The 22603-nt window shown below is 37.2% G+C and overlaps 1 protein-coding gene across 8 annotated transcripts in view; it reads left to right on the forward strand.

Annotated features, from left to right (window-relative positions):
• ERC2 (ELKS/RAB6-interacting/CAST family member 2) overlaps nucleotides 1–22603 on the forward strand; it is a 980761-nt gene that overhangs the window by 317440 nt on the left and 640718 nt on the right. For all 8 annotated transcript variants that reach the window (XM_024982903.2, XM_024982905.2, XM_059879783.1 and 5 more), the window contains 1 exon segment: nucleotides 8892–9059. In XM_024982903.2, the coding sequence (XP_024838671.1) occupies nucleotides 8892–9059 (168 nt within the window).

The raw sequence follows: 22603 nt of genomic DNA on the forward strand, positions 1-22603 counted from the left end.
CCGCCAGGCTCCTCTGTCCATGGGATTCTCCAGGCAAGAATACTGGGATGGGTTGCCATTTCCTTCCCCAGAAATATATAATAAAGGCAGCTAATAGTGATATATACAGACTCATTTTCAGAGATAGAAGTGTGTTGAAATACTTTTAAATGTTTCAATGAAAAATTGACATTGTTGTTGTTCAGTCACTAAGTTGTGTCTGACTCTTTGGGACCTCATGCACTACATCACGCCAGGCTCCCCCATCCTTCAGTATCTCCTGGAGTTTGCTCAAATTCATGTCCATCGAGTCAGCGATGCTATCTAACCATCTCATCCTCCGCCATCCCCTTCTCCTTTTACCTTCAGTCTTTCCCAGCATCAGGGTTTTTTCCCAATGTGTCAGCTCTTTGCTTCAGGTGGCCAAAGTATTGGAGCTTCCACATTAGCTGAGAATCTGATAAAGAAACAATGTTGTATGCAAAGTGAGTGCTGCTTGGATTAATTATTAAAATGAGTAAAGACAGTAGGTTGGAGGGAAAGGAAGTATTTTAAGCAGTCCCATGAAATAGCATGTGCTTCCATTTTGTTGCTGAGCAGATGCCTGGGACTGGTAGGGCCTCTTGCAAGCTTTGTGATTAGATGAAGTAGCAGGGAAGACCTAAATTGCTTTTGTAAATATGATATCATAAATAGCCATGACATAACATTTTTGAAATAATAGAAGGTGAATTTCAAAAATGTAAAGGCAGAGTTTAGAATCGCAACTTGTGCAAAGCCTGGGATACCAGATATAGTCAGTCAGGATGAAAAGACATGCATCTTTCAAGCCCTCTGGCACATGCATGTTGTCCCTGAGAACTGAGACTCAGAGACCTCCCAAGCTGTGCAACTCTCCCCTGTTGGAAAGTCCAATTTCTACCCACACTCACAAGGTTTAGAGGAATCAAAGTGTAATGGCAGAATGTAAGAGGCTATGAAAAGCATGAGTTACCTCAGCAGCACTGTTAAGGCTTTAAGAATGGAATGTACCGTATAAATAATTGTTTTCCTACTAGGGAAAGAATGATGGCATCCCCTGTTGTATACAAGGCTTTGTTCCTAGACTCACACATTTTCATCTACTGACCCCGGTACTTCTCTGTTAGCCACTCCCTCTGCAGAGTTTGCCAAAGATGCTACTCTGCTGTCTTAGATCTCCCCCTTTATTCTCAATTTGTAACACATTTTCTTATTAACCTCTGATGGATTACAAACCTCATAACCCAAACTGCATGATAATAAGCACATCACTTTCTAGATGTGAGGGCCATATCTGCAGTGAAAAAGAAGCTGTTTTCCTTGGCCGAGTAGGCTTTATTGGTGTTAGTTGTGTCACAGATGTAAGTGGTAGAAGAACTTTCAGACGAGATGAAGTGTGCCTGATGTCCACATGGACTTCATATAAAGCATGTGATGTAATTCCGATTGGTTTTTCTTCTTCCCATCATGGAGACAGACCTTCCCCAGCCTCAGTTCTCATGTATGTTCGATTGCATCACTTTTCATTTTTATTGAGTTTATGGCTATAAAAGAAGCCAAAGGCATATTTTTATGGAAGAATATGATTTTTTTACCCCACAACTATATTCCCCTTAGAAAAACTTTTTTTCCTGTTATTGTCTGCATAAAATATTTAAAATTTACCTCACGGCAGTGATAGTCTGCAAGTTATTTAAAGCAACTGCCTATTAATATTTATAGACTGAGATAGTTTTATCATTATCAATCTATTTTTATTGAATGAAGTAGCTATATGTAGAACCTGCCATGTCTTCCTTCCTATTAAATGCCATTCCATTGATGTTAATTTCTTTCACATTCCTCTCTCAATACCCCACTCCCATATGAGATTTCTACTCCGATATTTGTAGACGTTAGCACTAATCAGCTTTTTTTTCTTTACTATAAATATCATCATTGTTTCGGCATGTAGAGTTGAAAGTTTTTTGAGTTTTATTTTCAGATGAATCAGTTTCATATGTTGAGTCAACTATATACTGTAATGTCAACTATTCCTTGAGTAGTTGCTGATCACAAAAGATTTAATTCATTTTATAATTTTCTCTTTTCCCTCATTTTATTTATATTCTGTTCTTGTGTGTGAGAAAAAGAGAGGGCTATAGGGAGAGGACTTACTTTGTTGTAGCTAAAAATCATAGACTCGTGATTTCTTAAATTACAAAGAAATAATGTATTTCATGGATTGCACAGACCTGAGTAGTGCTGCCACCCAGACACACATAGTCGAAGTGCATTGATAATCTCGCACAGTTCTTTTTAGTGAACTTTTCAGCATACTCAGAATTCTTCTCAAGACTGCCTTCCGGGCAGCCGTCACCAAACCTGTAGATGTGGCAAGTATGATGAAACCTGTATGTCCCCCTATCTAGTCTGGGTTCACCCTGCAAGTGGGGTTCTATATAAACTTTTATAGTTAATTGCAGAACCCTGAAAATTTCTGAAGATGGAGGTCTCACTTCTTTTTAAGCATCTCACTCTGTTTATGCTCAGTAGTTATCAGTAGCTTGGTTCTTATTTAGCTAGTTTCAATTACTGGGACAAAAATGATGGATCAAATATAGTTTAAAAACATACAATTTAAAATGTACTTATAAACTTTGAAGTTAGAAAGAACCTGAAGGGCCAAGATTAAGCCAAAGCAGGGGACTAGAGTGAAAACTACAGCCCTGGTTCTATCTTCTTTTTTTTTTAGTTATTTGTCCTCTCCAGGTCTTAGTAGCAGTGTATGGGATCTTTATTGTGACATGCTGGATCTTTAGTTGTGGCATCCAGGATCTAGTTCACTGGCCAGAGATCGAACCCAGGCCCTCTGCATCGAGAGCGTGGAGTCTCAACCACTGGACCACCAGGGAAATTCCTGGTTTTGTCTTCTTGTTGGCTTTGCTAGACAGATGAACTTGAGCTTTAGTTTTCACAGTCACAGTGACACTGAAGGAAAGTGACAGAAGCTTGAGCCTGCTCAAAATGAGGAGCCAAGCAGGAATCCCACTACCACGTAAAGCTGGGATCCCAGACAGCTAGACTCTTAATGCAGGAGTAAAGTAAAAATAAATTGCCCACTCTATTCTCCTCCCACCTAGACTAAGGGGCTCCAGGGAAAATCATTTATTTACCTATTTTAAGTCTTTGAGCCAAGATAAAGGTGAAAAAAACTAGCAGTGAGAATCTGTAACCATAGCTGGCTCTTAGGCAGATGTGCAGTGTGAGGTGATCCAAGAATTTTCAGTATATAATGTAGTTTAAAGGAGTCCGTGGTTGGTAGTGCCCAGGAATTGGCTGAGATAAATGTTCTGAAGGACCACATGTTCAACTAAGACCCCTCAGTATTTTTCTCCAGAGAAAGTTCCAAAACATGTGAGTAAAAAGTAAAAAAAATTTACAAAACCTTCAAGAAAGCAAGCCACTGTAAGCAAAAGCCAGTAGAAAGAATGAACAGCAGAACTAGAAGGGAAAGACTTCAGAAACTGAAATTTTAAGACAAACACTATGAAATAAGTATGTTTAGTATGTTAAATCGGAGAAGGGAATGGCACCCCACTCCAGTATTCTTGCCTGGAAAATCCCATGGGTGGAGGAGCCTGGTGGGCTGGAGTCCATGGGGTCACGAAGAATCTCACACGACTGAGCGACTTCACTTTGACTTTTCACTTTCATGCATTGGAGAAGGAAATGGCAACCCACTCCAGTGTTCTTGCGTGGAGAATCCCAGGGACGGGGGAGCCTGGTGGGTTGCCGTCTATGGGATCACACAGAGTCGGACACGACTGAAGCGACTTGGCAGTAGCAGTATATTAAATAAAAGAAGGAGTTGAAAATATGGCTAAAAGGCAAGAGGCTATAAAAATACCAAGGAAATTTAGAAAGAGGCAAATAAAATGACTTAGAAATGGAAAAATATAAAAATGGAAATTTTAAAGTTTGAGAAATATATTTAATTGCAGAGTGGTCATAGCAGAAGAGAAACTTAATAGACTAGAAAATAGGGCAGAAGAAATTAAATGAAACATAAAAAGATACAAAACATTAAAGATGCATAGAAGATAGAATAAGAAGATCTAGCACAAATCTAATCCAAATTCTTGAAGAAAGAGAGATGAAATAGGGACAGTTATTATTCAGAAGCCATATTTGAAGAGATAAAAGAGATAAAAGCTGAGAATTTTCACAGGTATCAGTCTACAAATTCAGAAGTCTTAAAATACCCAAAATAGGATAAATAAAATGAAATCTATTTGCATCAAAATAAAGACATAAAATCTTAGAGGCCAAGAAAAAGTCTTAACAGAACATTTGTCCAAAGGAGATATATGAATGTCTAATAAGTATGGAAAAAGATATTTGTTAACATCTTAGTCATTAGAGAAAGCAAAACCATAAGGAGATAACCACTATATACTCACTGGAATGATGACGAATGGAAAGACAGATGATAACAAATGCTGGTGAGGTTTTAAAGAAATTAGAACCCTTATATGTTTCTCCTGCTAAATCACTTCAGTCGTGTCCGACTCTGTGCGACCCCATAGACAGCAGCCCACCAGGCTCCCCCATCCCTGAGATTCTCCAGGCAAGAACACTGGAGTGGGTTGCCATTTCCTTCTCCAATAAAATTGTATAGTCAGTTTGGAAAGCAGGTAGAAATTCTTCAGAAAGCTAAACATAGTTACCATGTGACCTAGCAGTTTCACACCTGTGTTTATATCCAAGAGAAATGAAAGCATATGTCTCTACACACTTGTACATAAATGATCAAGCAGCATTATTAATAGTCAAAATGTGGAAACAATTTAGGTGTCCATTATCTGGTGAATGGATAGAAACAATCATGTATATTCATACAGTGAAATATTACTCAGCTATAAAGAGCAATGAAGTACTTATATATGCTACAAAATGGATGAAACTTGAAATGTTGTGTATGTTATGGAAGCCAGTGACAAAGTACGTATATTGAAGAGTGCATTTATATGAGATTCCCAGAAAAGGCCAGTCCATAATGTAGATTATTGGTTGCCTAGGGCTAGGTGTAGAGGATGAGGAATGAAGAGTGATTTTTCTACTTAAAGTTTCATATTAAGATCATGGAAATGTTCTAAAAATAAAGTGTAATCAAATGTCATGCACATATATGGAATATTGCACCCAACAATTGTTGGATACATAATCTTTTTAAGCACATAGTATACAGAATGCTTCCCTGGTGGCTCAGACAGTAAAGCGTCTGCCTGCAATGCGGAGACCAGGGTTCAATCCCTGGGTTGGGAACATCCTCTGGAGAAGGAAATGGCAGCCCACTCCAGTACCCTTGCCTGGAAAATTCCATGGACGGAGGAGCCTGGTAGGCTACAGTCCATGGGGTTGCAAAGAATCAGATACAACTGAGTGACTTCACTTTTCACTTTCATACAGAATGCATTTATGATCACTGACTACATACTGTGCATAAAGCAAGATGCACCAAATTTCAAATGAATACTGTAGAACAGACCATGTTCTCTACTCACAAAGCAAGTAAGACATAAAAAAAAAAGAGATAACTAGGAAACATTTATGTATTTGGAGATTAAGAAACACATTTTTAAGTTATTCATGGTTCAAGGAATAATAATGGAGATTGGAAAATATTTAAGGCTGTACAATAATGTCAAGGTATATCAAACTACAGAGAGTGAGCTAAAGTGATACTGACAGGAAAATATATGCTCTTAAGTCTCATACATGGAAAGAAAAAAGTATGAAAATTAGTGAGATAATATTCCAACTTAAGCTTAGGAAAAGAAAATAGAATAAACCCAAGGAAAGTATGAAGAAGAAAATAATTTTAAAATTAGAGCCAAAACTAATCAAATAGAAAATTAAAATGTTGGATGATCAACAGAACCAAAATTGGCTCTTTGAAGAGGTTATTTAATGGGACATGCTTCTGCTGAGATTCATCATGTTGATATATGGCAAAACCAATACAATATTGTAAAGTTAAAAAAGAAAAAAGAAAAAAAATAATTAAAAATAAAAATATTAGGAATGAAAAAAAAATAGTCATAGGTACCATAATATCAAATATAAATGAGTTTTATGAAAACTTCATGCCAACAGGGTGAAAATTTAGATGAAATGAAAGTCTTTTAATGAAAATAACTTAGCAAAATTGATTCACATAATTATAAACATGGATATTCCTATAATCATTAAAGATGGATGAAGTAAGGAATGGTCTTTGGAAAAAGAAAATACCAGCTCTGGATGATTTTTTGGGTGATTTTTAATGAACTTCAGTGAAAAAAAATTTGCAGTTTTACACAAATCATTTCAGAACACACTAAAAGAATGAATACTCCCTACTTTATTTGGAAGGCTAAATTGATGCTAAAACTTGATAAAGATAGCACAAGATAGGAAAATTACAAATCAGTCTTGCCCATAAATGTAGAAATGCTGACAAAATATTAGCAGGATGAATCCAGTAACATATAAAAATAATAATGCATCATGATGAAGTGGAGTTTTTCACAGTAATGCATGGAGAGAGTAATATTTTAAAAATACATTAATATAATTTATTATAATATATTAAAGGTGAAAATGTGATAAATCATGAGGTGCAGAAAAATGCTGGATAATATTAAGCATTCTTTAATGATTAAAAAAACAACTCTTGGCAGAGTTGTAGTAAAAGGGAACTTTCTAAAACTTGAATGCCTGTAAAAAGCTAAAGCAAGCATTGAGCTTAATGACAAAATATTGAAATTCTTCCCTTTAAGACCAGGGCCAAGACAGAAGCCACAAATTCCACCAAGAGTATCAGAAAAGTTCCTGTCTTTCTGCGTGACTGGCATAGACTTCTTCACAGCCAAGTGGTCACAGGGTGGTTGGACTTCTGTCCTTGTGGTTAGCTTCCAGTGAGAGGAAGCTAAAGCTGCTAGTTCTCCTAGAGGCTGGAACACGCATACCGACACTTGTTCTGCATTTTGCTAGCTGAAGCAAGTCACAGTCCAGTCCATGCTCAAGAGGAGGGTAAATAGACTCCTCCTTTAGTTTTGAAGAATGGCATATGTGTATAAGTAGGAAGAAATTGGTGGCAGTCATTTTTAGAGGACTTCTACCATAACTCCTAACAGACTGGCCAAAATGTAAAACTCCAATGACATATGATATTGGCAAAGACATGGAGTGATTGGCACGTTTACACATTGCTTGTGACCATAGAAATTAATAAAGTCCTTTAGAAAACACTTTAATGTTATCTAGTGAATATGAAGATGTGCATACTCTGTGTTCCAGCTTTTTAACTCCTAGATTATTTTTTACAGTGTGTACCAGGTAGTATGTATTAGAATGTTCAGAATAGCATTTTTCATAATAGCAAAAAAAAAAAAAAAAACCTGGAAATAAGCCCAAATGTCTGTTAACAGCACAGTAGACAAATACATTTTTCTGAAGTCTTACAATGGAATACTGTTCAGTTCAGTTCAGTTGCTCAGTCGTGTCTGACTCTTTGTGACCCCATGGACTGCAGCATGCCAGGCTTCCCTGTCCATCACTAACTCCCAGAGCTTACTCAAACTCACGTCCATCACGTCAGTGATGCCCTCCAACCATCTCATCCTCTGTCGTCCCCTTCTCCTCCCGCCTTCAATCTTTCCCAGCATCAGAGTCTTTTCAAATGATGATGGCCAAAGTATTGGAGTTTCAGCTTCAGCATCAGTCTTTCCAATGAATATTCAGGACTGATCTCCTTTAGGATGGACTGGTTGGATCTCCTTGCAGTCCAAGGGACTCTCAAGAGTATTCTCCAACACCACAGTTCAAAAGCATCAATTCTTTGGCACTCAGCTTTATAGTCCAACTCTCACATCCATACATGACTACTGGAAAAACCATAGCTTTGACTAGATGGACCTTTGTTGGTAAAGTAATGTCTCTGCTTTTTAGTATGCTGTCTATGTTGGTCATAGCTTTTCTTCCAAGGAGCAAGCTTGTACTTTAATGAAAATGAAAATGAACACATTGCACAAATAGGAACTTGATTTAATCTTGAAGATATTAGATTGAGTAGAAAAAAGAAAAAAGCTAAAAAAGAAAACACAGTGCAAATAAAGTTAAAAATCATGCAAAATTAAATAGTGTAGAATTTACAGGTGCAGAAAAATAAGGTAAGATTGAAATACAAATAAGAAAAGGATGAACACAAAATTTAGGGTGGTGATTGTTTCCAGAGAGGGAAAGGAAATAGAAATGGGTTGGGAATTGGGTAATTCTAGTGATCCTTTTAGTGAATTGAATAACAGATGTTTCTTGTATTATTTTTCTATTTTATGTATTTCTGATGTTCTTTTGTATCTTTTTAATATAGAATATAAGAAAAAAGATCCCTCAATGCTTGTTTTTGGGGGGTGAGGATTCTCTTCTGTTGAATGATGCTCTTGAATGATCATTTCCATTGTGGAGTATCAGAGAAGGTCTAGATTCTGTCTTGGGTAATTACCTTTCTTAGCTCCCTGTTGACCCTTCTGAGGACCATGGTCAATAGACCTTATTTTTTCTTGGATGAGTTGTGGGTTTGGCCAGGAAGCCTTCATTCCATTGTGAACCTTGGTTCTCAGTGGTGTGGAAGATAGAAAGCATCTTGTGGACCTTACCTTTCCTGTTTTCTATTGTCAGTCGCCTTTGAAGACCCTCCCTGGACTCCTAAGACTAAGTGACTCCCAAGGCTGTATTTTTAAGCTCATGGTCTGCCATGTTGGAGTAATGATGACTAGCTCTTGAAAATTTAAGAGAATTCAGTAGTCCTCAAATGTAAAGAGTAGGAGCTGTAGCATATAATTTTTTGTAATTTCATTGTTTTACAGATTGATCAGCTGAAGCAGGAGCTTTCAAAGAAAGAGTCAGAACTTCTTGCCTTACAAACAAAGCTTGAAACTCTCAGCAATCAGAATTCAGATTGCAAGCAACACATTGAAGTGCTTAAAGAGTCACTTACTGCCAAAGAACAGAGAGCTGCCATTCTTCAGACTGAGGTAAGGTACTGTTTCAGGAAAGTAGACATTGAATTGACAGCAAATATCCTACCCAAACAGCTTTCATTAGAAGACTCCCTTATCCAAATCCTTGGGGCCATATACATCTTGGATATCAGGTATCTTGGGGATTTTGGAAAGGTAAGATCTGTTGCATGAATCACAGATTGTCTAACACTCCCAGTGGGGTTGCAGCAATAGCCCATAAACAAATATATGAATATTTGTACAGAGAAAAAAAATTTTTTTACACTTAAGTAGAATAATTAAAGTATATATAAGAAACCTCCTATTGATTTGTGTTAGGTTGTGCCACCAAAGGAGTTTGCTTTTCTTTTCTTTTTTTCATTTTTTGGAGATTTTATTTTTTTGGATGTTGGAACCACAGATAATGATTGAACCTGAAATTGTTTCATTTCATCAAAAATCATAAAAGCATGAGAATGTCATCTACCTTCCTGTTACTGTGTGTCTGTGTAGGCTTCACTCCTGGTACCCTTATGTTTCTTACTTCCTAAAGAGTGTCCTCAAATTTCAAGATTATTTTACCATTTGAAGAAAGTTGATATTGTTTCAACTTATTCATACAGTTTCTTAAATGAAATGTGATTTTTATTTCTTATTCATACTTAGAAGAAAAAAAAAAAAAACCTAAATAACTTGTTGCTATCCTACTTTCTTGCTTCTTCTCCTTGAATTATATCTTGGGTCTGCTAAGAAATGCAGAACACAAACTAGTTATTATATAAATAAAACAGTTACTAGAAAATAAATTATTACATGGAGTCAATAGCAAAGAAAACAGTGAATCTCCCTCATTTTTGTGTCGAGGCACTGTTTTACATGGATTACTTTAGAAGGCTCTACTTGAGTTACATGTTGTTTCTTGTGCTCTTGAAGCCGTGTCTTTGCATGTGTTTGGGGTCTCTGGGGAAGTTTGGATTTTCTGTAGGAGTTACTGGGGCCATGGAGTAGATCTGTGCCCTCAGCCAAGGTGCAGGAAAATGCAGAGGAGAAAGGAAACAGGCTCCAGGTTGGACAGGTCTTGGCCTGGACCTGATCGGTCTATGCACTTCATTGGTTAATAGGCAGTTAATTGGTAGCTTCAAGCCAACACTGTCATTTTGGCCTCAATGATGTAGATATTTTACATTTAAGAAATATCATTTTTAGTTGTGTATAGTTCCACTGTGAATGTAGCAGCTTGGATATTTAAATTTTTAAGGCATAAATGTGAACTATGCCTTAATTGAAGGTTGACTTGTATAATATTTGAGGAAACAGCAGTGAATAGCAGTGATCCTAGAACTGTGCTAATACTATACTGTATTAGTATATATTATTACTATATAGTGTAATGACACTCCAGTACTTTTGCCTGGAAAATCCCATGGACGGAGGAGCCTGGTAGGCTGCAGTCCATGAGGTCGCTAGAGTCGGACACGACTGAGAGACTTCACTTTCACTTTTCACCTTCATGCACTGGAGAAGGAAACGGCAACCCACTCCAGTGTTCTTGCCTGGAGAATCTCAGGGACGGGGAAGTCTGGTGGACTGCCGTCTCTGTGGTCGCACAGAGTCAGACACGACTGAAGTGACTTAGCAGTAGCAATGCTATAAAACTGTGCTAATACTATAGTCACCAGGCACATGGGTCTATTCAAATCTAGATTAATTAAAGTGCAGTTAAATTTAGACGGTAGCTTCTCAGTCACACTAGCCACTGTTCATGTATTTAATAGTCATATGTAGTTAGAGACTAGTGTATGGGACAACACAGCTATATATAGAACATTTCCATGTAGTACTTGTCTGTCGGCTTATTGGGACAAATCCTGCTCTCTGCCTGATTTTGTAAAGTTTTATTAGAACACAACCATACTCTTTCATCTATGTGCTGTCTTTGGTTGCTTTTGTGTTGAAAATATTTACTCTCTGGTCCTTTACAGAAAAAGTTTGCCATGTATGGCGTGTGATTTCTTGGTGAGAGGATTGATTGGGAATTTGCATGCCTGGTTTGTCTTTTCTCTAACAGTCTTACTCTGAACAGGGTCAGATTTGCTAACCTCCTTTCTATGAGCACAAGCTTTTCTTTAAAGTGGACATTCACACAGCAACAGGCTGTATCACAGTTGTCTTACATTGACAGTAATACTGTCACTACTAATAAAGTTACTGTAATTGTGTTGCTGTGTAGAAGGAAACTTAAGATGCAAGGCAGTCTGTTGAGATATGGCCCAGGCTTCTTGATAGTTCCCCTGCAGAAGGAAAGAATGAGAAAAGTCAGCTTAGAAAAGCTTACTATCTTCCTTTCACAGCCTTGTATTGATGAGTGCTCTATTCCCCAGCCTCTCTTCCTTTTCTTATTCTGTCCCCTTGTATTTTGCATCTCTCCAATTAATGTAGTTCAAATTAGACCTATATATATTTCATGAAAAAGACAGTGGCGACATTATATAGATAGCTTTCATCCCACATTCAATAATTAAAATGACCCAATAAAGAGACGGCACTTTAAAGTAGAAAAAATTATTCTCCATGTGTAGAGAAAGTGAGATGATTTTCTGGTTTTCTGCTTTGAAGTTGGGAGTGTGAGATTAATGATTTTATCAGCTGGAAACATACAAGGAATTTTCTTTTGCCTTTTTTCTTCTTTTAAAATCTTCGTAAATGGAAATGGAAAGAGTTATCTAATGATATCCATCTCTTAGAGGAAGCAATTTAGGTTGAAATTAGCTCTAATTGTTGGATCATAGGCAAAGGATTTTTGGCAGCCCAGTAAAATACATTAAAGTGATTTTCCTGCTTCTTGGCAAAACAGAGGAAAATAAGAGTCTCCCTACCTAATGTGGGTTAGTGGGTGAGTATTCAGTAGGTGAGATGTTTCCTTGTGCCCTACAAGGAAAGAACTGAGTTTACATTCTTATGAAAGGTATGGTTTCATCCTTGGAAGAGATTATAAGTGATAGCTCCTTCCAGGTAGATTCCTAAGTCTTTACTGAATGCTCTTGCCAAAATAGAAGATGACTTTCTCTAGAATGGGAAGAGGCCTTCCGGCATCTCTGGAAAACCTTTGCCATTAGCTGTTTTTGGCTTCTCTTTTAGAATATGGTGAAAGTGACAGATGTTACTGACTCAACAGTTCATCTCCATAAGGAAGCCTCTTACCACCATGCAATTTGCATTTGGGAGGTGGTAGGTTGAAGGGTGGGACAAGGGGGGAGGCAAGTTGTCTGGGTTTGTGGCTATGTGGCTTGGCTCCTGGATAGATTTGTTTTAACTTGTACAGATGCCCAGATGCTCTTTGACATGTGTGCAGTAAATCAATGGAATAATAATTACACACATACACACACACACACACACAGACACCACATAGCTCTTAACATAGTATTTTACTTTTTAAAATAGCTTCAAAGAACCCTAACGCCAAGTATCTTATTTATGCATTAATTTCATGTGCATAGAGATAATAGTAAATTGACTTTAGTGCCTTGACTTTTATGAATTTCAATGAATAATTGCCAACATATCCAGAAATTACAAAGAAGAAAGGCCTAGCTATCATTGTATCATCTGAAGTAAAATGTGATATGAAAAAGCAGCATTTAGAAGTGGGAGATGTGTGCACATGCCTTAATCTCCCCATTTAATCACTGTGACGTAAACAAGACTTAAATTTCTGAGCCTCCACATCTTGACTGTAAAACAGCAGCGTTGTGCCAGCTTTTTGTGTCCATGTGAGAAATGTTTAGATTCTTCTAAAGGGTTTTAACTATCAGTTGTGTTGACTATCATCATTGCTGTGATTTTTATCACTATTGTATGTCAGAATATTTGGAAAACACTCCACCTCACTTCTCCTCTTACCATCCATTCTGTGTGTTCTACCTTTGTGGGTCTCCTTTGAATTTTTGGTATCTGCTTTTACTGAGTTCAGACTTTTATATTTCAATTGAGTCACTTTTTTATGTCTTAGAATGATGCAGAGAAATTAAAATACTACGAAAATGCCATCTATTTTGTTCTGGCTTCAAATTAAAAGGTGTCTGTGTGTTTTCTTGCAAGTACACTTTGCCCCAGCCCAGCATGATTCCCAAACTGCCAAGCATGATATCTCTTCTGTATGTTTTCTGGAAGATACGTTATATGATAGTGGAATATGATGGTTGCTTTTATACTCATTTCTGTTCAAAGTAGTTAGGGAAACCTTCTACTGGTCTAAAAGAAAACACTTGACAACCTGTTAATTAAAAAATGTATGGGTTTAGTGTTGAGAAGGTGAGAGGCAATACATGCAGGTTAGGTTAGTGGCGGCTCCTTGGCAATGATCCATAACATTTTTGATTTTGGTTTTTAAATGTCATCAATATAAGAAAATGTTGTGCAGTCTTTTGGTTCACTCCTCAGAAAATTAACCTCAGCACATCCATACTTATATTCACATGCCATAACATATATACTTTCAGGTACTTTACATATACTCTGAAGCATTTCCAAGAGTTTCACATTAAAGATCCCTGCCCTATGGATTTCATGAATTTTTCATTCAACATATATATTTTGAATGACTACTATGTGCCACATTTGGTTGCTGCCTTTATTGAGTCAACATATAGTGGGTATATGGATATATGAAGGCAATGGCACCCCACTCCAGTATTCTTGCCTGGAAAATCCCATGGACAGAGGAGCCTGGTAGTCTGCAGTCCACGGGGTCGCTAAGAGTCAGACACGACTGAGCGACTTCACTTTCACTTTTCACTTTGCTGCATTGGAGAAGGAAATGGCAACCCACTCCAGTGTTCTTGCCCGGAGAATCCTGGGGATGGGGGAACCTGGTGGGCTGCCGTCTATGGGGTCGCACAGAGTCGGACACGACTGAAGTGACTTAGCAGCATGGATATATGATAAAGAGCTGATCAGAATACCTTGAATACTCACTGAATCCATTATCACTGGTTGGTAATAATCCCCCACAAAATCTTAATTGGACTTCATCTCTCTTTGCTTCTTTAAAAGCAGACAAAAGGAAACAAAGAAGCTAGAATTAAATGTTTAGCTCCTTTGACAACTGAAGTATGCAAGCTATATGAAAATATCCATTTATATCTCTTGTAATTTAAAGCTAACATTGCTAAGGGTTCCCTCCTGGTTCAGTGGTAAGGAATTCGCCTGCCAGTGCAGGAGACGTTACTTTGATCCTTGGGTCAGGAAGATCCCCTGGGGAAGGGAATAGCTACCCACTCCAGTATTCCTAAGGTGATTACACTGTTAATGTTAAGATTTTATGTTTTGATTTAAACTGATCCTCTGGTTCTCCTTGAGAAAAGGAATTATATTTATAGACTTACAGATTATTTCAGGAGTTACTGCATCTACTTAGAAATGCTTCAGTCAGCTATACTTTAGATAGACCCTCCCCTAAACTTGTCTGAAAAAGCAGCATATTATTTGATAATATTTTATTAAGCATCTGTCATGCACAAGGTGCTGGATAATGTGGGATCCATAATCTTAGAGGATTTAGTAATTTAATTGCATTGCTCGAATGTCTCCTAAGTACAAGACGTGACTGCTCTGTTGACTTTCAAAAACTGTGGCTGTTTTCCACGCAATATGTTATTTTAAACTTGACTTACAGCTTGTGAATTTGGTATTGTTGTCCCCCTTTCTTAAGACTAGGAAATAGAGGTTCAGAGAGAATATGTATCTTGCTCAAGGTCACAGAACAGTGAGTGACAGACTTGGGTTCTCAAGTTCTAAAACTCTTAACTAGAAATCTAGCACTTTTCAAGCGTCCCAGTGGACCAAGGGTTTTCTTTGTGTTAAGTAAGTGATGTACATTATCTCATTTAATATTCATGGTAAAGGTTATGCCAGATTTTATAATTCTGTATTGAACAGGGAGGTTCACTAGGGATTCAAGAATGCTCACTAGATACAACCTTGTACTGTCTATGAATAGGGATAAGAATGAATAACTCTGAGATCATAAATTCTTACAGTAACATTGTGGCTATAGCAGTAGTACTGTGGGCATATTAATGTGGGATATTGTTGGGAGGATACCATTTTATGAAGTCTAGAATTCCAGTATATTAAGAAGAATTTTTTGTATATTATTTAATTTTTATTTCTTTAAAAATGTTTAGGATTGTGTATATATGTACATATTCATACATGCATTCACCCTTTGTAGGAAAAAAAAAAGGAATGGACAACAGTATCTTACTGTGTTTTATTTTTGTTAGAGTCTCACATGATCTTTAAATGGTCTATGATACACTTACTGTACATATGTAGTATAAAAATTAAATGCATTCTTAAGAGAAATGGTGATGATAATTTCTTCAGGGAGATTGTGCAAGGTACTGGTGGAGGAGGAGGTGCTTTTTAAGCCCATGGCAGCGTTTTTTGTTCCTCTGAGTCATGGATGATTCAGTGTGATAACACAACTAGTGGAGCTGTCAGTTTTCATGATGAATCATAAAACCAAGCTTTTGACTATGAAAATGTCATTTTATGGAGACAAGACACATTTTATGAGTCCTTGCTTCTGGGTTTGTTTCTCATTGAAATGGGTCCTCCCCCCCCACTTCAAGGTGAGGCCAAGACTCCTGGGTATAAAGGTCACCCTGACAAGGAGTTGGGAATGCTTTATGGTGTCCAGGGGCTGTGGGACAAGATGCACTCCCAAAGGGCTTTGCAAACTGTTCATATGCTTGAGGAACTACTCCTTCTACTAAACTCACACATGTTGACCAAAGGAGTTTTTTAAATGACTGTATTTTCCACAATACATAAGATGGGATTTACAAGGAATGCTCCTTTACTTTAAAAAAATAATTGCAGTTTTTCTTTTTACCTCTTGCCGCTGTTGACTGGCAATCAGTACAGTCCTTTCTAATCACTTTAGTCCAGCCTTCAAAGGATAATATTAGAATTGTCCTTTTTGAGATAGACTTTTGTTTAATGCCCTTCATAATCACAGCATTTAAAAGTGAATTGTTTTTTTCAAAAAGTTAGTAGCAAATGACGGAACCAACTTTTAAGACTGTCAAAACACCCTAGTGCCAAATCAGGGTGCATTGTATCACTTTTAAGAGTTGCAAGGAATGTCTTTAAAATTAATAAATGAAGGAGGTTGGTGAAAAAATATACAAAACAAAATCCTGGTGTCACTTGAATTTTTCATTCTAATCCTGTCATTGGCTTCACATTTTAAAATGTTTTTGTTTGACCAGGAAAGGCATCATTTGAAATTTTTATTGATAACACTCTTAACTTCAAGAAAAAGACATAAACCTGCAAAGTTGTAACTATCATGGTGGCCACAATTGGGAGGTCTGCAAAATAGTTTATTACCAGTAGGAAAAAAATCTTGGGAACCACAGTCATTATAGGGGTCACCACCTTGCTACGTGCATTTTATTTTTTTTCCCCTTTTCATTTTGAGGGTATGTATGATGCCAGTGCCAAACTACACACATTCCCCTCCCCTAATGTCTGTGGGCTTTGTTTTGATTCTCTCTTTATTAATGATGTGAAAACTTTGGGGTCACACAAAAATGAGCCAGGGTCAGCCTTTGGGGGCCCCAGAATGCTGAAAATGTCCTGGTATCTAGCTAGTGAAGACATTGTTTAAAGGAGCTAGGTTTCACTTGAGATTTTTAGCTGTTCTGCAGATTTTAGACACCCAGGTAAACTTTGCAAGTCAGCCTCATAATCTTGCTTTCTTAAGGTGAAATACGAAAGACTTGTGGTGGAGGAATGAAAATGTGTCCTGGTTGTTTGCAGTTCTGTGACTTTTTTTGAGGGGTCCTGTTAAAGGATGGTACAGGTAGCTACAAACATTATTTTATTCCATAGGTCCAGAGCCCAATGCTTTTGTTGTCATTGTTCAGGCTTTCAGAAAATGCCATATTTAACACTTTGTTAGTATAAAATTGCTTTTGACTTCTTAAACACAGGTGTTCAGTTTGAATCTTAATCAACTGTGAAATAGGTAGATGTCTAAAAGGAAATTCTATAAATTGTGAACATGACTCTGTTAGCACACTAAATGGATTAGGAAAATTCATTGTCTGCCATGTAACTGAACACCAGTGTGATGCGTGGACAAGAATTAGTCTTGAAAAGCCAATAAAATGGAGGAAAAAAGCAGAGCCTAGGAGAGGTTGATTGTGTGGGTTCCCCCCACCACAAGTGAATGCTGGTGCAGAAGAACTTGGACATCAGAATGGCTATTTAGAGGACGGCCAAGAAGGAATACATATGAGCAGACAACACAGAATTTATAGAGTAAAACCACAAACACCTTATTTTCCATTGTACTAAAATAATGATATTTTACAGTACCATTTTATATGTAATTCTGCTTTCAATTTTATATTGTTACTGCAGCTCAAATCTCATTATAAATGTTCCAACAAAAATCCCTTTTTAATCAAAAACTTTCCAATCCTTAGCCCATTGTCAACTTACTTTGAACAACGTATTTTTCTAGTGAAACAAAGGAATTTGGTCCTTCTATCTGAGCTCATTGGGATGTTATTTGAACTGTGTGGCTCAACATGTAATTAAGATAATTGATTCATTTTAATTTCTGTATTACATCCCCTCATAATCTATATCCATTTTTGGCGGGGGGGTATAGAGATACGGCGTAAGAGCCCCTTATATTCTTTGAAAGAAAAGCAATAGATCAGTAGTGCTTTTTATTTCTGTTTTACAAAAGATGTCTATACTATATTAAGCTGCAACTTAAAGTGACAATATACAATTAGTTAATCATCTGTGAGACAGTACATGTCCATAGTAAGTGTTACCTACTGGTGAATGTTTTGCAGGAAAAAAAGAATATATTTATGTCATGTCTGTGGGAAGCTGAAAATTGCCGCTTTAGAAAAGGAGATGACAGAATTTAGGAGGAGGAAAATCCAACCAAACTCTCACTGACCTCCAAGCTCACTTTCTTTCTTTCTTTTTTTTTTTTGGTATGAATTTTATGGAAAACAGAATTTATTAAGTACTTCCATTTATTTTTTTTCCTTTTGGGATCACCATTTGGAAATAACCAGCGTACATTGTGATTAAGTTCTCCCTGACACTGGACCCACATTTGTAACACTTGCCTCCATTCCTCTGGAAAAAGGATAACATTTGCTGTGGTTGGGCTTCTTTATGTGTGTATTTACATATCAAACCAAAATGTAAAGAGTGAAGTTAAATTGCAGGGCTTCTGCAAGAATCTTTTACCCATTCTCATATGAACTTTATTCTTTTTAAATTAAATACAGATATTTATTCTATACAGACATATATTTCACCCTTCTTGCTTTATTTTTTTTTAAAGGGGGAGAATACAACTTGAGGTAATAAGTTGTGTAGGGGAGGATCATTTTAACTCTAGAAATTTGTTTTTATGGCCAGCATTTCTTTCTTGAAGTTTGTGGAATTTATTTTCTTGCATTTATTTTTTATATTATTTAAAATTTTCAGTGTAAGTAATTTATCAAATCCTTATTAATAGAATAATATTCGGCCTCTAAAATACTACTTGGCAGTTGGTAATTTGAAACTGGACAGATCATAAGTTCTGTTATTAAGATCTTGTGAAATGTGAAGGGAATAAGAAGACCCAGCTCCTCATTTACTGAGTGTGACTGCTTAGCTAGTGCCAGCAAAGCTGGGTGTCAGAGGGTTGGTTCTCCATAGCTATGACCACCTTTGGCAACTCTTGTGAGAACAGTTGAGGAAAAAGGGAAATGAGTGACTAGGAGAATTGCTTGGGACTGCCATGCGTTGGAGAAGGAAATGGCAACCCACTCCAGTGTTCTTGCCTGGAGAATCCCAGGGATGAGGGAGCCTGGTGGGCTGCCGTCTGTGGGGTTGCACAGAGTCGGACACGAGTGAAGCGACTTAGCAGCAGCAGCAGCAGCAGCCAGAGATGTAGACATTAGTATTTGTCAACTCTTCAACCTCACTCCCATCCAAAGTTGAAAAATACATTTATGGAAAGATGTACATGAGTTTTAAAGATTTAATTTGGAAAAATTTAGTCATATTTGTTTTTTTGCTGTGTGTATGTGTGTGTGTTGTGTGTATGTATTAGAAGAAACAGAACACTAAGATATGGAAGCTAGATAAATAGCATCATTTTGGCAACCTTCTTTGTTGGATCTCCTTTAGATTAAATAAGCCTACTAAATTAAATGCCTTCTGTGGATTAGGTGTTGTGCTAAATGCCAGGAATACAAAAATGAACAAGAGATAAATGTTGTTGGCATTACCACTCATAATATGATTATTGAGAAATATTTAAGTTTTTTTTCATACTTCTTTTTGTCCCTGAATATCCACTAGGGTTTACTATTGGAAAATTCAATCCAGTGAACTGTTAGTTGCTTATCAGAGCAATCCATAAAGACTTTGGGCATGTAACAGGGTCTCTGAGTAAGACCATGGAAGTAACTAACCAGAAGGAAAACTTGTCTCTATGCTCAGAGCCTTTTTCATTTATAGATCTTTAAATTTTTAAGTGTCACTTTCTTGGACAAAGTTTATAATATAGATTGTATAGTACACAAAAATACAATCTTATTCCTCAGAGACATTGTGGCCTAGCTGGGGTTTTCATTACTGTGCTGCATGCACTTAAGTATTTATTTTAACCTTTTGTTAACCTAATATTTATAAAGAAGGAAAACATCGTCACAACATAAATTTCTTGAAGAAAGGGATCTTTTGACTTACTCTCTGAAGTATCTGAGCTCTGAGAGTAGTGCCTGGCACAATGTAGGAACTGCAAAAATATTTGTTGAATCTATTATTGATCTTTGGCATCACTGGAAGTGTAGTGGGAGGATTAGATGAGATATTGCATCATGGTAACAACGGAGAAGGCAATGGCACCCCACTCCAGTACTCTTGCCTGGAAAACCCCATGGACAGAAGAGCCTGGTAGGCTGCAGTCCATGGGGTTGTTCAGAGTCGGATACGACTGAGCGACTTCACTTTCACTTTTCGCTTTCATGCATAGGAGAAGGAAATGGCAATTCACTCCAGTGTTCTTGCCTGGAGAATCCCAGGGACAGGGGAGCCTGGTGGGCTGCTTGTCTATGGGGTCGCACAGAGTCGGACACGACTGAATCGACTTAGCAGCAGCAGCAGCAATGGAAATATTCCTTTTTAGGTGATGCTTTAATATTAGTATTATGAGAAAACATGAATTAACTCTTCTGTAACTTTGTTATGGGGAAAATATTGCTAACTATGAATCAAGATCTGATAGTAGCAAAAATATGTAAGATTGATAAACTTAATGACATGAAATAAAGAATTTGTGCCTGGCAAAAATTATCATAGAGTAAAAGGCAAGTAACAACTTGGGCAATATACTTGCTAGTTATACTGCAAAAAGAAGGTTTTTATCTCTAATAAACTTCTTAAAAACAACCCTAGGGACCAATAACCTATAGAACCAAAGGGTAACAATATATAGATAGAATAATGGTCATAATATTATAGGTTATACATAGAAAAAAAAATGTGAGTAGTCCTTAATTTATGATGCCCAACCTGATACATAAGAGAAATGCATATTAAAACTACATTGAAAAATGATTGCTTATTTGTTAGATTAGCAAAAATTGCAAGATTTGAAACATATGCTACTTATTGGTGGGGAAAAACTAGCCCCACAATACCACTGCTGTTAGGAATGCAAAATGGTACATCCCCTTTCAGAGAGGAATTTGCCAACATCTAGCAATTCACACAAGTTTGCCTTTGACTCTGAAATCCAAATTCTAGGAGTAGATTCCAAAGATAAACTGACAAAAATACAAAACAGCCAAGATTTTTCATTACAATATCATCTGTAATAGTAAAAGACCAGAAACAGCCAACATGTCTGTCAGAATGGGACTTACTGAGTAAATCACTGTGATCCACACAAATGGATTACTATGTAGCTGTGTAAAAGATGAAGAATATCTCTATATATTGATATGGAGTGACCTGTAGGATATATGGTGAGGTGGGGGGAAAAAAAAAGATTGGTGATAAGTGTATAAAACTGCCGTTTACCTAAGAGATTGAAGAAATGCACATGTATGTATAAATGTATGTATGAATATATATATTTGTTTAGATTTTAAAGAAAATGGTGGACAAACTATAATACTGAAAACCAAATTTGAGGGGTTTTGTTAATTGAATGAGTGAACATGGAGAGAATTTAGACTTCTTTGAATATAGTTTGTTTTGTAGGTTTTACTTTGAAACTGTGTATTTTATAATAATTAAAAAGCAAAATTAAATCCAAAAAGGCAATTTCTGAAAAGTCAAAGGAAAATGAAACAAATGAACCTATCTACTAATGTGAGTGGTGTTATCCCCACACTGCTGCTGCTGCTAAGTCCCTTCAGTTGTGTCCGACTCTGTGCTACCCCATAGACAGCAGCCCACCAGGCTCCTCTGTCCCTGGGATTCTCCAGGTAAAAATACTGAAGTGGGTTGCCATTTCCTTCTCCAATGCATGAAAGTGAAAAGTGAAAGTGAAGTCACTCAGTCGTTCCCAACTCTTAGCGACCCCATGGACTGCAGCCTACCAGACTCCTCAGTCCATGAGATTTTCCAGGCAAGAGTACTGGAGTGGGGTGCCATTGCCTTCTCCATATCCCCACACAGTGAGGATCTATTCCAGGTGACTATAAAATACAGTATTTGGAGTAACATCTCTAGTGAAATACTGTATGCTGCTGCTGCTGCTGCTGCTAAGTCGCTTCAGTCGTGTCCGACTCTGTGCGACCCCGTAGACGGAAGCCCACCAGGCCCCGCCGTCCCTGGGATTCTCCAGGCAAGAACACTGGAGTGGGTTGCCATTTCCTTCTCCAACGCATGAAAATGAAAAGTGAAAGTGAAGTCGCTCAGTCATGTCCGATTCTTAGCAACCCCATGGACTGCAGCCTACCAGGCTCCTCCATCCATGGGATTTTCCAGGCAAGAGTACTGGAGTGGGGTACCATTGCCTTCTCCGAAATACTGTATAGTCCCAGACAAAAAAACTACATGAATCTTAAACTTTTTTCAGTGATTATATTATTAGTTGTAGTGGATATTATTTATTATAGGAAGTAATTTATTCTAAGACAAGTGTGTGCAAAGAATGGGGTAAAACAAATGAGTGTTTTTGTTGGCAGCATTAAGAGCAGGGATTTTCAGAACTTGGGAAGAAGATACAGATGTGAGATTGAAAAGTTAAGTAAAAATACTGTAGTCCTGTGATGTGTGTTTTAAAAAATCTAAATCAATATAACAATATTTATGTAACTTATCTTTATCCTAGCTGTGACCCTGCAAAGTCCTAGAAATAAGGATCCATCTCTGGTAGTGATAGCCTTTCTAAGCATCATATTCGCTGTTTTCCCACTAAAGGCTTCTGTGGAAATGGATAAGTCTGTGCCTGGTTCAGGAAATGGTGAAATCTTGTCATTTCAGAAAGTAGTGAAAAAAACAAAAGTTAGTCGCTCAGTCAT

The sequence above is a fragment of the Bos taurus genome, chromosome 22 (genome assembly GCF_002263795.3).
Source record: "Bos taurus isolate L1 Dominette 01449 registration number 42190680 breed Hereford chromosome 22, ARS-UCD2.0, whole genome shotgun sequence".
NCBI lineage: Eukaryota > Metazoa > Chordata > Mammalia > Artiodactyla > Bovidae > Bos > Bos taurus.